This window comes from Pelmatolapia mariae, linkage group LG7, assembly GCF_036321145.2.
Source record: "Pelmatolapia mariae isolate MD_Pm_ZW linkage group LG7, Pm_UMD_F_2, whole genome shotgun sequence".
Taxonomy (NCBI): domain Eukaryota; kingdom Metazoa; phylum Chordata; class Actinopteri; order Cichliformes; family Cichlidae; genus Pelmatolapia; species Pelmatolapia mariae.
The window spans coordinates 14,581,636-14,597,558 of record NC_086233.1 but is presented as its reverse complement, the minus strand read 5'-3'; the positions used below and the strand labels follow the sequence as shown (position 1 = coordinate 14,597,558).

The 15,923-nt window shown below is 38.6% G+C and overlaps 1 protein-coding gene across 2 annotated transcripts in view; it reads right to left on the bottom strand.

Moving 5' to 3' along the window:
- LOC134631984 (synaptic vesicle glycoprotein 2C-like) overlaps window positions 1-15,923 on the bottom strand; it is a 65,761-nt gene that overhangs the window by 36,025 nt on the left and 13,813 nt on the right. For both annotated transcript variants that reach the window (XM_063480559.1, XM_063480560.1), the window contains exon 3: window positions 2,930-3,110. In XM_063480559.1, the coding sequence (XP_063336629.1) occupies window positions 2,930-3,110 (181 nt within the window). The remainder of the gene's footprint in view (window positions 1-2,929; window positions 3,111-15,923) is intronic.

Here is a 15,923-nt window from a genome sequence, read left to right as displayed (position 1 = left end):
AATAGGTATCATATATATTCTTCTCGCTTGCAACAATGAACATTTATCACAATATGACTGATTTATTGTTACAGAAAACATTTCTTCATTTGTCACTGTGAATTGTACAAACGTCTGAAACTTTTTTTTAGAACAGTCAAATCATGACAAATGACAAATCAAATGACAAATCATGAGATAAGAAAAACTCAAGTTACATGTCTTGAACATGCTGTTTTCAGTGGTCATGCCGTATATAATGAATGCACATTATTCTGAGTAGTTCATGTTTCAAAGCATTTGTCTGGTTTTTGTGGAAGAATTAAAGGCTTGTTTAATGTAGCTTTAAAGTTGGACTTTGTGTTCAGAGTTTTGAGTGAAGGGAGTGAGGTTTCCAGAAATGTGTCTTCGCACATTTTTTGTTCATTCATGTCACAAAGCAGATTCCATACTATTCTGCCTTATTTTCTGAGTCTTACCAGATCATCAGGAGACAACGGCACTATCCACTGCAGCTTAGTATTTGTTTGCACAAACTGTACTGTCATCTTCTTGACCAAAGAAAATGAAAAATCACCACACTGTAGCACACAGGATATTACAGTCTTTGAGCCATCTTTGCTGCTTTCTATCAAACTTGCTTATTATATCATTTTCCAGAATCACATGTTGTGTGGCCTTTAAATTTAACATAGTGAACATGTCTCAAATTGCATAGTTCCATATTAGTACGTTGTTGTATCTTGTGTTGATGTGAGGGATAGGTGCACTGAACTGAACCCTTTCAGTGAGGTGTCAGTAGAGTCAGAAGGAGCCCATCTGTGACTGCAGTGACTGTCCCCATTTTTTTTCACAGCCTCAGAGTGTCGTACATATTTGAAGAGGAAAAACCAAAGGGCAAATCTTACTAGTGTATCTCTTAAAATCATCAAAAAGGGTTTTTTTCATAATTTATTTCAGAAAGTTACATTTTCATGTAATCATTCAACACGAAGCCTTTTTGTTTTAATTTTGATGATAATGGCTCATAGTTCATGAAAATACAGTATCTGATAATGTATTAGTTATTTCTACAGATCAATAAAAAAAGCATTAACAATACAAAAACTTCTGAAAGGTATGTTCATCTATGCACAACTTTTTGAGATGCACTGGTTTTACTGTCAGTGTTATGGTTGACTACAGTGTTGCAAATGAGAGGCAGATAAAGAGCATTTGTTTTATTATTATACATTTGTTTCTGATTCATTTCAACATTAATTAGCTGAATTTAATATGGATAGATGGCTTTGGAGAAAAACAAAGATAGCATGTATTGAAAATGTTGAACTTCTCCTTTAAAGTCTGATCTGAGCTGTAGCTGTTATATCCCAAATTTCTCACTTGAGCAGCCATCTGTGACATTTTAATTTCTCACTACATGTAGAAACTAAGCGCTAACTCATGAGGAACAAGTAAAGAATCTGCATTGCCATATGCTTTGTATTACCTGAAAGATGCCAATATTAGATAATCCATCCATTTATTCATAAATTTTTTAAAGTGCGTATACATCTAAGATGAGGTGATAGAGCCTGTCCTAACTAATACTTAATTAGACGTGGGGTACACCCCTTTCCATTTAAGATAAAGTAAATAAAATAAAATCAAAACATTTTCAGATCATCAACGTTACATATTCATAGAAACTGCGTTACTGCAAAAAGGCTTAAAGCAAATGAAAATGTATGTGGCTTGTTCTCAATTCTCACAAAAACAAACAAACAAACAAACAAACAAAAAAAAACATGTATAAAGTATCCAGTAAATATTCAAGATTGTGGTGACACCCGAGAATCTGATGAGACTGGGTTGTGCCTTTTGTCCTGCTTCCTTTATGTCTGCGTGGGAGAGACTTATAGTAAAAGGTTATATATGTATGAAAATAATTGTCTATGATATTCAATCTAAAAATGGCAAAACCTGTTTAAGGTTTTGCCAGAGGAGTGACTGATATGACAGACTGGTTTAGAACATTAAGTAAAATTTCTCCTGCATTTTAGCTTAAAGAGTTAAGAAATGCACTAAAACTTAATCTGTGTGAATTCTTTTTTTTTTTTTTTCACTATGGCACTGTGCTGTGAATGTCTTTTCCTATTTGCTGAGACAGCTTCTGATAGCAACGCTAATAAGGTAGGGAAAAACTTAATGAAAGAAACAGTGAAACACACAGCACTGGATGCCAGATCGTATTTCTGCCAGAATGAGGATGTAAAAGAAAGCAGAAGATCTCAGTGACCCCTTGCAAAGCAATGCCTCTTTGTTGTTATTCCCAAAGGTATATGTACAATCATAGATACCATCCCACACCATAGACTACTTTCTGCATACAGATTGACAATTAGTGGTGACATAAAAGCTAAAGCTGCTAATGAAATTTTAAAGCCATTAAGGCAGAAGCTGTTTTTCAGATGATGTGAGGTTTACTGGTTGCTTACAGAACTGTAATTAAATGCACAAGAGCTGAGTGCAGCTCAGGTAAACCAATCATGAATGCCCTCAGGCACTGTGGCCCATTCTGATTTGAATATCCATTTTGGTCTAGTCATGAAGCAGCACCAGCTTAAGCCATCACAGCTTGATCTAAATGTTCATACAGTATACAATCTAAAAAGGATATCATGTCACTGAGATGGGAGGGCTGTCAAGGATCTGTGCAGCCAAGCAGACCATGCTAGCATTAAAACACCCAGATGTTCATTTACACTACCAGCTGATTTCTGCAGACCTTTCTCTTTTGCTTTATTTCTTCTATACCCCTGGGTATGAGGAGGAGCTGATGCCTGGCAGTTAGTATAACCTCTTGTCATGTGTTTTGAATTTGGAGGAGGAGAGACAGCAGAGGAAGTGGTGGAAAGATAGATCAGAGGGTCTGCAGGAGCGTGAGAAGAGGAAAGTTAAACAAACTTACCCGAAGCCAGACACCATGCGGCATAAGAGGAACATACTGTAGCCCTGGACAAAGGAGGAAAGGAAGGCAAAGAAGCCGTTGACTGACATGGATATAAGCAGGCACTGTCTGCGGCCCACTTTGTCTGAGAGGCCACCCCAGAAAAAGGCTCCAAACATCATCCCCAGATACACAATGCTGCCTGGAGGAGGGGAGACAGGGGGAAAGACAGTGGTAGATAGAGAGAGAGAAAGAGGGAGAGCTATAAATGATCACAACCATCTGGAGTCAAGTGTTTGTTACTGAAACCGCTGAGTAAACAAAATCCATTTTACATTTTGGAATATAAGAAGACAGTTTCAGCAATTTATTCATGCATCCTCACAACACACACAGCTTTTAAGCTAGAGTTCATAGATAACAAAAACCTGAACTCCATCACTAAAACTGACTTAATGTACACTTACAGTCTGTACTTAAACTACAGACTTTAAATAATCCCATAATCTATCATCCAATTATTGCTTTACTTTTTTTTCTATAAGACATGGAAGAAAATTAGAAAAAATTGAATACAAAATAGATTTTGTTTTTGTTTAGACACAAAAAACAAAAACAGATTTCTGTGATATTTCTTATGTCTAGTTATTTGTTTTTACTCACTTACGCTCTGCTCAGCTAGATGGGCATATGTTAGGTACTTCTAGTCTTAAATGCATTAAACTACAAGAGCTGCTCAGTGTCCTAACAACATGTTAGACTGTTCAGTGCTCACACACAATAATGTGGTTCAAAAACTTCGGCTTAGAATATTTATCTATTCAATGGGATCTCATAATGTGGCAACTCAAGATTTTTTTTCTCCTTTTTTTGCTGAAAGCCTAATATTGTACATTTTGTGGTGTAATGAAGATTTGACCATGTATTACATTTCTCCAAATCAAATCACTGTCTGACAACTGATATTTCTTAAAGTGTCTCTAGGAAAAATAGAGCAGCAGTTGACTTTGTGGCTCTGTTTCTAAATCTAGGTCTTTGTACTGCTGCTTACCTGTGCAAGGTTGGGGTCAGTTCTCTTCCCATGCAGTAAAGACATTGGGTGGCAGTGGTGGAGAGGGGCTAGGGTTATCCTGTAAACAACCCACTTTTCTCCCTATGTTCTAATAAAAATGCTAATTTGCAGAGGAAGGCGTTTGTCATGGCAGCACCTGAAATAATCAGATGATTCCCCCCCCCCCCCCCCCCCCCCCCCCCCCCATGTTTGCGGTGATGGGACAGATACGCTGAAAGTAGAGGGCCTTATCAAGCTGGGCAGACATGACGCTGAGAGCTAGTGATTCATTACAGGTGACAGCCCCTGGATCTATGCACTTCAGCTGCAGAGAAGGCTCTCCTATAGGTAGTAGAATATAAAGGTGAAGCTTCACTCGAGCTGGCTTGCAAGTATCAAACTGAATATCAAAAGTGCTGCATTCTGCACAAACTGTTGACACTTTTTGATTTGTGTAGCTACATCTGAATGTGTGTACTGAAGAAGATGCTATCTGGGAGCACTAGCTCATTTGTTTTATGGCTTCATTCACGCTGAGTTTGTATCTGTAATAAAGGGGGAGGGTGATGGGGCATCTGAGAGGCATTCTGAGATTGGATTTGTGATTTCCTGCTGGGTTCAAACTCAGGTCAGACCTTAAGGGCCTTTATGCAAATTAGCAAGGGTCAGTTAAAGGCACTGAAGCACATGGGGAAGAAGGTTTTAAGTGCTTTTCTCAAGCAGGAAACCATACATACAAATGCATTTTAAAATCCCAGTGGTATAAATACTCCCATATAAAAGAAATTAGTAAGTGAGACTGCTTAACAACAGCATGACCAAGGATATTGAAAACAGTGCATCCATCCAGTAGTGTTTGCAGTAGAGCACCATGAATCTTCATGTAGATACTGACGTTGTAACTGAAGGCCACTAATTGCTACTTTCACCGTACTATTAATAGTGACATTAAATATCATTCATTCATTCTAAGAAAACATACATAAGTTCTTTGACTATACAAAAAAAAGCCCAAACCAAATGCACTTTTTTACTCTACAGTCAGCTGATTCAGTTTGTGTGTGGGAAGGAAGTTTATAGCAAACTTCAACTTTTATAAACATTAGTTTTTAATGGAATGTGAGTGTAAAGTGCAAACTGAATCCAGATATCACAGCAAAACATGTAATAGATACGCTATTTGATTATGTCTATTTGACGCTTTGCCTCTCCAAAGTGTGAAAAGGACACGCTTGCAGTAAGTTGCAGTAACAGCAGAGTGAGATATTTTATTTCAAGCCAACATGAAAATAATGGGAGGGTTTAAATAGACATTATTAACACATTTGCATGTACATACATATCAGCCGCCTTGCTTAATCGTTTCGGACAATTACGGATCCTGGAATGCACTTCATACGTTTTTTGCTCACTACCGACTTCGTGGCTTTAAATATATTATTTCCCCTTGCTGGTAATGCTATTTCTGTATGCGTGCCCATTTCACGTTTTGGATAGGCAAAGCGTGAAATGGACACGGTGGATCAGCATGTCTATTACTTGCTTTGCCGTTATACTGGGTTGGACACTGGATAGACACAACTATCCACTACTGCTAAGCCACAGTACCTGCAAAGGCAGCATGGCAATACAAAGTTGACTCCATGCTGACCCCAGTTAAGCAGCCAGAGCCTGACCTTTATGGTTAAGAAAAGCAGAGATAGCAGTCTAAATTGTCTTTTTCAACTTCTATCCATACCCGTTTCTACAGAATCTCTTTGGCAATCAGTGTAAAGTTCTCTTTGGGATGGTTTTAAGCTTTCTTTCAGTTTTATGTTCACACTTGTGCTTATTAGAATAAGGATTTAGATTTGGATGGATTTAAGTGATAAATGTGTGGCAGCACATCTGGGCACATGTTATGGAGTAATACAGAAGTAACAAGTAATCTAATATTTCTCCAGGAATGTAATGTAAAATGAATAAATACATAAACAAAACAGCCTTAGATTACTTGTTACTTTTACAAATGTAAAGATAAAGGACTGCTTTTTTGACCAGATCCCTCTTGTAAAACAGCCTGTGTTCTCAATAAGTCTAACACATTACTTTTTTGTGAGTTACAATTCCAACCCTGATTACCAACTACCAAAGAAACCAACAAAGTTTCCATTTCATCAGTGTTACTTGACTGTGCACATTGTCAGCATGACAACCTGATCAGTTATTAGATCATGAATATGAAAATAAAATGACATGATTGTGATAGTTCACTTGATGGATGTTATTTGAGTTAGTTTACAAGATTAGAAACCTACTGGTATTGCAGTAAAATCAAATAATCTATCATAAATAAGTGATTTATGCATGAATCATACTCAATGGTTAAAACAGACAGATATTTAAGCCCCCAAAACATGCAATGGTCAATCAGCCCTGGCACCAGAGTGATTTTTTTTTTTTGTCAGATATTGCAATTCAACAGTGTATTTTATAGTTCCATATTTACACTGATAAGGCATAACATTATGACCATTTAGAAATGTAGTGAATAACACTGATTATCTCTTCATCACGGTCACTGTTAGTGGGTGGGATATATTAGGGAATAAGTGAACATTTTGTCCTCAAAGACCTCAAAGTCCTGGACAAGATACTGAACCCCAAGTGGCTCTCTGGTGTGTTCATCAGTATGTGAATATTAAAATATTCACATTAAAATTAAGAAATTTGGATGTAGACTGGATTAGCTTGGATGAATATTGGTGAATGTGGAATTTCATTAAAAAAAAGCTTGAGTAGAAAAGTACACCATACCACTGCATTTTTAGCTACCTAGATGAATTTGGAAATTTATTCAATGTGTGTTTAGATAAAACATCTAAATGACAAAATTATATATTGTCCGTAAAAAGTTCTAAAAGGATGACATTGTACAGCAACGTCTTTCAGAGAGTATCACAGCCATGGTCAACCACCCTAAACACATATAAGGGTTATGACTTGCCTCCATTTCTCAAACAATTGTAGTCACAGGACCTCAGAAGTGCAAAGTAAACCTTACTAAAGTTGTTCTGAAAACACCTGAACTGTTAAGTGTGACGTGTTAATCTTCTTCTTAAGTAAGACCAGACAGTGTCTGCTTCTAATGTTACACTGTGTAGCTTTTGTTGCATCCAGTGGGATTATTTCAGCAGAGGAGTCTCAGCAGTCTGCATGCATGCCACTTCCTTTTCCACAGTAATTAGCTCTTATGTGCAAGTGTAATTCTCTCTTGACACATTTCTGCTCTGTTTTCTCATCCTGTCACCATGCAATGTCCTGGCATGGATGAGAGGAGAGCTTCAGGATTTCAACAGATGAGGGGATTCCCTGAAGACCACCTGTGATTGACAGGTGGTTGCTGCAGGGAATCATACAAACAGTTTGTTTCAGGGAGGGAGGAGGAGAAGACCCCTGGGAGCAACACACATTCTGGCATTAATTAAATCAACATGAGCTAATCTTTTTTCTTTTTTTGTCAAAGATGAAGTTTTCTTAAAATACTCAGGACGTCTGGCTCTCCTATGTTCATCTGCTCCATGTTAAATTACAAAAAATATTATAGATATATGAAACACACAGTCATACATATTTACATTTATCCATTATAGAGGAAAGAAACTCATAAATTATAACAACAATCAAAAGATCAGGTAGAGCTCTCATGTGTTAGTTATCCGTGTGGTGAAAAAGCAGAAAATAGAATGTGTATTGTGTTGCATTTAAGCAGCTTGTGTTACCAGTACAATACAGACACAAAGCTCCTTAAAAATTAAAATCTGTTACTGCTAATACTATACACTAACAGCTACTTTATTGGGTACACCTGTTCAACTTATCAGGTACAACTGTAGACATGTTTAAGATGACCTGCTAATGTTCAAACCAAGCATCAGAATGGGGAAGAAAGGTGATTTCCAACATGGTTCTTGGTACGTGACCACAAGTTACAGGTCTGGAATACTAATACAGTCTTTTAGAAACTGCTGATCTACTGAGATTTTAAGGTCAGACAAAGATATAATATGCAATGAGTAGCATTTCTATGGGCAAAAATCCCTTTTTGATGTTGGAGGTCAGAAGAGAATAGCCAGACTACTTAGAGCTAACGCGAAGGCAACAGCAACTCCAATAAGCATTTGTTACAACCAGGATATGCAGAATAGTATCTGAACCTACAATCCCTCAAACCTTGAAGCAGATGCAGCAACAGAAACCCACCTGGTGTGGTCTTCTGTTGCTGCACACCAGACAGCTAAAAAAAGGAAAGTGAGGGTACAGTTGATATAAGGGCATCAAAATTGGACAATTGATGATTAGAGAACGTGTTCTGGCCTAATACCTCTATATACCTACTATAAAGGTATTAACCTTCACCGAATATATGTACAGCTGAAAAATCTGCAGTAACTGTGTGACAATATCATATCAATATAGATCAAAATCTAAAACCTAACCTAATAAACATAATTAAAGAACAGTAAAAAGCAAGTGAAAACAACAGTGGCCTGGCTAACAAACTACTTACTTCACCAACAGCTTTCATGTCTTCTACTGCAAATGTTGTCACTCCTTTAAGCAGGTTCGTTCAGTCACTGCTAAACTTTAACCCCTCAGTAACCAATGAGCATACTCTGACAATAATTTACAAAATGGACGTAATGTTTTATTCAGTATTAACTAAAATGAGCTATTGAGACCATAAACTGGTCTTCAGGTTTTATTATTGTCATATACGGGTAACAATGGCACATCACCACCAACAATGAAATTCTAGAGCCCCCTCAATATTGTATGTAGAAAAGCAAAACTGTACATAAAGTAACACTTTATCTACTTTATGTACACTCTGGGCTTTAATAGGATCTGAAGTCTTTCAACAACCACAGCTATCGTTCATTGGTGGCCTTTAAAAAGATTCCAGATTTAAGGCACTTCCAGGTTGGCTTCAATTATCAGATCAGGAGGCTAAATTCATCTTTTATGCTGTCTGAGTGTTCCCTCTCTTCACTTTATGTAGTGATGATGAACTCTGAAGGCAAGAAGTATACATCATTCCACACTGAGACTTTGGGCCATTATGAATACACCATGTGGGTACCTGTGGAGCATTTCATGTAGCTGTATGTACTCAGAATAATAAGTGTAAGTATGGAAATATGCAATTTGATTATTGATCCTGCTTTGACCAACAATTCTAGCCTTGCTAGCTTTAACAGGTTGTGGTTCGCACTGCATAAGTTTTCAAATTGCTTGTGTGAAATTGTTTACCCAGTCAGCTGATGACTGATTATAATTACAGTCAAAACAATGATTTCACTCAGATCCTTATTTTCTCACACATAACAGTGCAAGTGCTAAGTGTACAAGCTGGAACAATTCACATGTGACACATGGACTGTTTTCCACTTCAGATATTCTCCATAATAAAGTATGCTAAGCTCTTAGTCTCTCGTGTATTTAAGTAATATCTCCTAGGATGCATAATCGGTGATGTTTCCTGGGTTCATCAGATGTTTTGGGTCTCTCAACAGCAGAAATCCTCACCCAGGTGACCCTCTGTATCTTTGCTCACAGATTGAATGGGCATCCTCTAAGCCATTCCTGTAATGTCCAACCATTTAAGAACTTTGCAGAATGAGAATCCTGCAAAGCCTTACCAACATACTTTTATAGGTTTATATAAAGTCTTCCAGTCCCTCTTCCTCCCTTCTTCCACCAGTTCTTAGTACCTAGCTCATTTCCTCTTTTGGCTTCCTCAATATGCTTCCTAGGGCACTGCAGATGAGATGTTTTGAGGCTTCAGAAGTAATGATCAGGTTTGGTATAAGTGATGTTTTAGCAATGTGTTCTAGGAGCTTCAGTTGCTTTCCCAGAACGTCAGCATCAGCTGTGATGCCAATATATCCAGTCAATAAGTTTTAGACTGAACAAAAAATCGTGACCTTTTGTCCTGGACATTAAGTTCAATTCAATTCAATTCAATTCAATTTTATTTATATAGCGCCAAATCACAACAGCAGTCGCCTCAAGGCGCTTTATATTGTACAGTAGATCGTACAATAACAGATGCAGAGAAAAACCCAACAATCATATGACCCCCTATGAGCAAGCACTTTTGGCGACAGTGGGAAGGAAAAACTCCCTTTTAACAGGAAGAAACCTCCGGCAGAACCAGGCTCAGGGAGGGGCGGCCATCTGCTGCGACCGATTGGGGTGAGAGAAGGAAAACAGGATGAAAGAGATGGATGCTGTGGAAGAGAGACAGAGATTAATAACAGATATGATTCAATGCAGAGAGGTCTATTAACACATAGTGAGTGAGAAAGGTGACTGGAAAGGAAAAACTGAATGCATCATGGGAGTCCCCCGGCAGCCTACGTCTATTGCAGCATAACTAAGGGAGGATTCAGGGTCACCTGGTCCAGCCCTAACTATATTCTTTAGCAAAAAGGAAAGTTTTAAGCCTAATCTTGTAAGTAGAGATAGTGTCTGTCTCCCAAATCCAAACTGGAAGCTGGTTCCACAGAAGAGGGGCCTGAAAACTGAAGGCTCTCCCTCCCATTCTACTTTTAAATACTCTAGGAACAACAAGTAAGCCTGCAGTGCGAGAGCAAAGTGCTCTAATAGGGTGATATGGTACTACAAGGTCATTAAGATAAGATGGGGCCTGATTATTTAAGACCTTGTATGTGAGGAGCAGGATTTTGAATTCAATTCTGGATTTAACAGGGAGCCAATGAAGGGAAGCCAATACAGGAGAAATATGCTCTCTCTTTCTAGTCCCTGTCAGTACTCTCATTTTGGATAAACTGAAGGCTTTTCAGGGGTTTTTTAGGACATCCTGATAATAATGAATTACAGTAGTCCAGCCTAGAAGTAATAAATGCATGAACTAGTTTTTCAGTGTCACTCTGAGACAGGATATTTCTAATTTTAGAGATGTTGCGCAAATGGAAGAAAGCAGCCTTACATATTTGTTAAATATTTATGTTGAAGGACATGTCTTAGTCAAAAATGACTCCAAGGTTCCTCACAGTGTTACTGGAGGCCAAGGTAATGCCATCCAGAGTAAGAATCTGGTTAGATACCATATTTCTAAGATTTTCAGGGCCGAGTAAAATAACCTCAGTTTTATCTGAATTAAGAAGCAGAAAGTTAGCGGCCATCCAGGTCTTTATGTCTTTAAGACATTCCTGCAGTTTAACTAATTGGTGTTATCTGGCTTCATGGATAGATAGAGCTGCGTGTCATCTGCATAGCAGTGAAAATGTATGCTATGTCTTCTAATGATGCTGCCTAAGGGAAGCATGTATAATGTAAACAGAATTGGTCCTAGCACTGAACCCTGTGGAACACCATAATTGACCTTAGTGTGTGAAGACAACTCTCCATTTACATGCACAAATTGGATAGATATGATACAAACCACTGCAGCGCAGTACCTGAAATACCTACAGTGTGCTCTAATCGCGCTAATAGAATATTATGGTCAACAGTATCGAACGCTGCACTAAGGTGTAGCAGGACAAGCACAGAGATGAGTCCACTGTCAGAGGCCATAAGAAGATCATTTGTAACCTTCACTAAAGCTGTTTCTGTGCTGTGATGAGCTCTGAAACCTGACTGAAACTCTTCAAATAAGCCATTCCTCTGCAGATGATCTATTAGCTATTTGACAACTACTCTTTCAAGGATTTTTGATATGAAAGGAAGGTTGGAGATTGGCCTATAATTTGCTAAGACAGCTGCGTCTAGAGATTGCTTTTTAAGTAAAGGTTTAACTACAGCCACCTTGAAGGCCTGTGGTACATAGCCGATTATTAGAGATGAGTTGATCATATTTAAGATTGAAGAATTAATTAATGGCAGGACTTCTTTGAGCAGTTTTGTAGGAATGGGGTGTAAAAGACATGTTGATGGTTTGGAGGAAGTAATTATTGAAGTTAACTCAGAAAGATCAATTGGAGAAAAAGAGTCTAAATGAATATCAATGGTACTAAAAGTAGCTGTAGATAATATTACATCTGTGGGATGATTATTGCTAATTTTTTCTCTAATGAATAAAATTTTATTTGTGAAGAAGTTCATGAAGTCATTACTAGTTAGCGTTAAAGGGATGGTTGGCTCAATAGAGCTCTGACTTTTTGTCAGCCTGGCTACAGTGCTGAAGAGAAACCTAGGGTTTTTCTTATTTTCTTCAATCAGTGATGAGTAGTAAGATGTTCTGGCTTTGCGGAGGGCTACTCAGGTACTTCTGATTTGAGGCCTTAGTTTTCACCGGAGCTACAGTATCCAGAGTCATACATAGTGAGGAGTAGGGATGGGTACCGGTATCCGGTGCCATTATGGCACCGGTTCTGACATAAACGGTAGTTACCAGACCGAAAAGCAGCGCACATTTCGGTGCTTTATTTCGGTGCTTTTTTTTTTTCTTGAGATGTCATACACTTTGGATTCTAGCCAATCATTTTACCTTTACAAGGATAGTAGGCGGGCCCAGGTATGTACGTTTCTTTTAGAGCAGAGCTACAGATTAAAAATGCCCAAGGCGAAGCGGTCAAAAGTCTGGCTGTACTTCACAGCAAAAGATGCAAACTCAGCAGCCTGCAACAAGTGCTTTAAGCCCCACTCCCCCGGTACCGCGAGCAAAAAGGAGGAGATCACGTTTAATCGGTTATAACACGGGGTGAGAAATATAAATCCATTTCTACAACCACCAAACTCAACGAAAACAAGCCGCGATTAAACGAGCAGTTATGTAAATGCGCACAAGTCCGCTAAACAAACAAGGCGAACCAGAAATTCTCCAAGACTTCATGTAACTGGCTAAAGAAAAGCTGGTTATCTTCCAGAGCTATCACCAATTCCAAACACCAAGTTTCACCACGCTCTGACCAAAATTCACTGAATGAGCCGCAAAAGAAGACTACAAAAACACACAGCGGCGCAAATGCACTAAGACAGAAATTGGCTTACCGTCCAGATTTCCTCCGTTATTTTCGCCAGTAGCCAGTAGCCATGTGATTATCAGCAGTTACCATGCCTACCTAGCCGCATCAGAGTCGTTTTCCGTCAACAACCTCCATTTTAGACCCACCTATAGACACGTGACTGGACAGACGTCACATGCAGTAAATTTGGGCCCACGTGGGTTTTGGCCTTGGAACGTCTGATTGGTTGAATTAACGTGAACGTGGCATCGTTACTGTGACTCTATTGGCTCAAACAATTAAAAAGAGGTGTCAATGATATAAATTGACCAAAAGAAACCAAAGTTACAGCCCCTCAGAGTTTAAAGGGCCAGAGGCCAATTAAGCGCTCCATGGCAGAAAAGGCCCATTACCATGTAAATGTATGGTTAATTCTTCAAAAACGTATTTTTTAAAAAAGCATTTTTAGGCATGTTAATAAAATTAATTAATGTCTGCTCTTAAATACCTAAAAAAATCAACTGGCATGGTGTCCAATTGTGTGCCAGAATTGGACATTTTTGTACAACGTCTGGATATTCATGTATTGACAGCGCTGTAATTTTTCACTGTTTCACTTTAAAAACATAAATCTTTGCACAGATGATGTTTATATGTTGTTACGGTTCTTATCATTTTGCAGAAAAAAAGAGACTGCTAAAATTAAAAACATGAGAGGTTTTTGGACGAAGTTTGTGTTCTCCATTCTTTAAGCACCGGTTCGAGCACCGTTTAAGCACCGGCACCGTTTCAAAAGTACCAATTTGGCACCGGTATCGGATAAAACCTAAACGATACCCATCCCTAGTGAGGAGGTAAAATTATTAACAAGATAATCGACCTCTGTTGGAGTAGCTTTCAGGTAGCTGCTCTGCTCTATGTTGGTACAGGGCATTGAAGATGATAACAGTGGATGGATTATATTCTTAAACTTAGTTACAGCGCTTTCAGAAAGACATCTACTGCAATAAAGTCTATTCTCCACTGCTGTGTAATCAATTATTGTAAGTGTAAATGTTATCAGGAAATGATCAGACAGGAGAGGGTTTTCAGGAAACACTGTTAAATGTTCAGTTTCTATGCCATATGTTAAAACAAGATCTAGAGTGTGATTAAAGTGGTGGGTGGGTTCTTTTACATTTTGAGAGAAGCCAATTGAGTCTAATAACAGATTAAATACCAAGTTGAGGCTGTCATTTTTAGCATCTACATGAATGTTAAAATCACCCACAATAATTATTTTATCTGAGCTGAGCACTAAATCAGATAAAAAGTCTGAGAAATCAGACAGAAACTCTGTGTAAGGCCCAGGTGGACGATAGATGATAACAAGTAAGACTGGTTTCTGAGTTTCACAGCTGGGGTGGACAAGGCTAAGCATCAGGCTTTCAAATGAATTAAAAGTCTGTCTTGGTCTTTCGTTGATTAATAGGCTGGTGTGAAAAATTGCTGCCACACCGCCCCCTCGGCCTGTGCTTCGAGATTTCTGGTAGTTAGTGTGACTCGGGGGGTGCTGATTCAGGAGAAGAGAAGGTGCAGAGAGGCGTGTAAGACTGCAACTCTGCTTCCTGGTCCCAACTCTGGATAGTCATATTTTGGGGGGTTTAATAAATTTGTCCATATTTCTAGAAATGAGAGCTGCTCCATCCAAAGTGGGATGGATGGCGTCTCTCCTAACAAGACCAGGTTTCCTCTAGAAGGTTTGCCAGTTATCTATGAAGCCCAAATCGTTTAAGTGGGTGAATAGCTAACAATGCTGTCCTTGGTTGTGAAGAGGACATGTTTAGCCTAGGTTTTTAATTAGCTAACCTCAAGCTGCACAGAGCCTATTTATCACTCTGCTGTGCTGATAAACTTCAGGTGTCTGTGGTGATTGTGACTCTATAAGTACGTAACCACAGCATGCAAAGCTGATAGGCTTAAAAAATATCAGCTGGCCAGAATCCCCTTTAAAGTCTTCTTACTATGCTACACCTGCAGCATGGTTTCATCTGAGCAAGCACACATTTGAACTAAAACAGTCAAAAAGGCTGACTGTGATGCAGGAAAACACCGGCAGACAAATTAAAGCCATATGTGGTGGAGGAGAAAAGGAGAAGAGGACATTTAGAGGAAGTGTGTAAAATCTCAGCCTCTCTCCTTTTCTCCCGGGAGGTACGTGAGCCAGTCTACCATAGCTAAACTGCGGTGAAGCACAATGCTGCAGAGATTAACTCTGGCCCATATCTTCAGATCGCCAGTGAGGCTATGAAACACAAAGAGGTTGTGTTAGAGCATAAGAGCAGGATTACAGCAGGGTAACAGAAAAGACAGGGAGTTAAAAAAAAGTGGACCATCCCACATCAAGATAGCATTTCACCTTTTACGTTATATTGAAGGGAAAGAAAGTATTTGGAGTAGATCAGGGACAGAAATATAAAAATGAGATAATTCCTTTATATAAATAATAAATCTATTCATGTTAGTAAGGCTTTGATCTGGGACTACCCAGACTTTTCATAGGTGTGCATTGAAAGCCAAAATTGTGTAGAATAGCAGCAAGTAATCAATGATAATATATGTGGTGCTTATTTAGTCATAAGCATTGAGTATTTCTTCTTCAGTCACCTTTCTCACTCACTATGTGTTAATAGACCTCTCTGCATTTAATCATACCTGTTATTAATCTCTTGTTCTCTTCTACAGCATGTGTTTTATCCTGTCTTCTTTCTCTCTCCCCAACCAGTCGTGGCAGAAGGCTGCCCCTCCCCGAGTCTGATTCTGGAGGAGGTTTCTTCCTGTTGAAAGGGAGTTTTTCCTTCCGACAGCAGTGTCCTGGCAGTGATTATATATGTATTTATTAATATATTGGTGTTATTTAGTTTGTATTAAGCTATTCTATCTAAAATACTATGATAAAATTAAATATATCATAATTATGCATGATAAACTTCATTTCCTGAGTTATGGCCAAAAACAAGTTCAGTGAGGT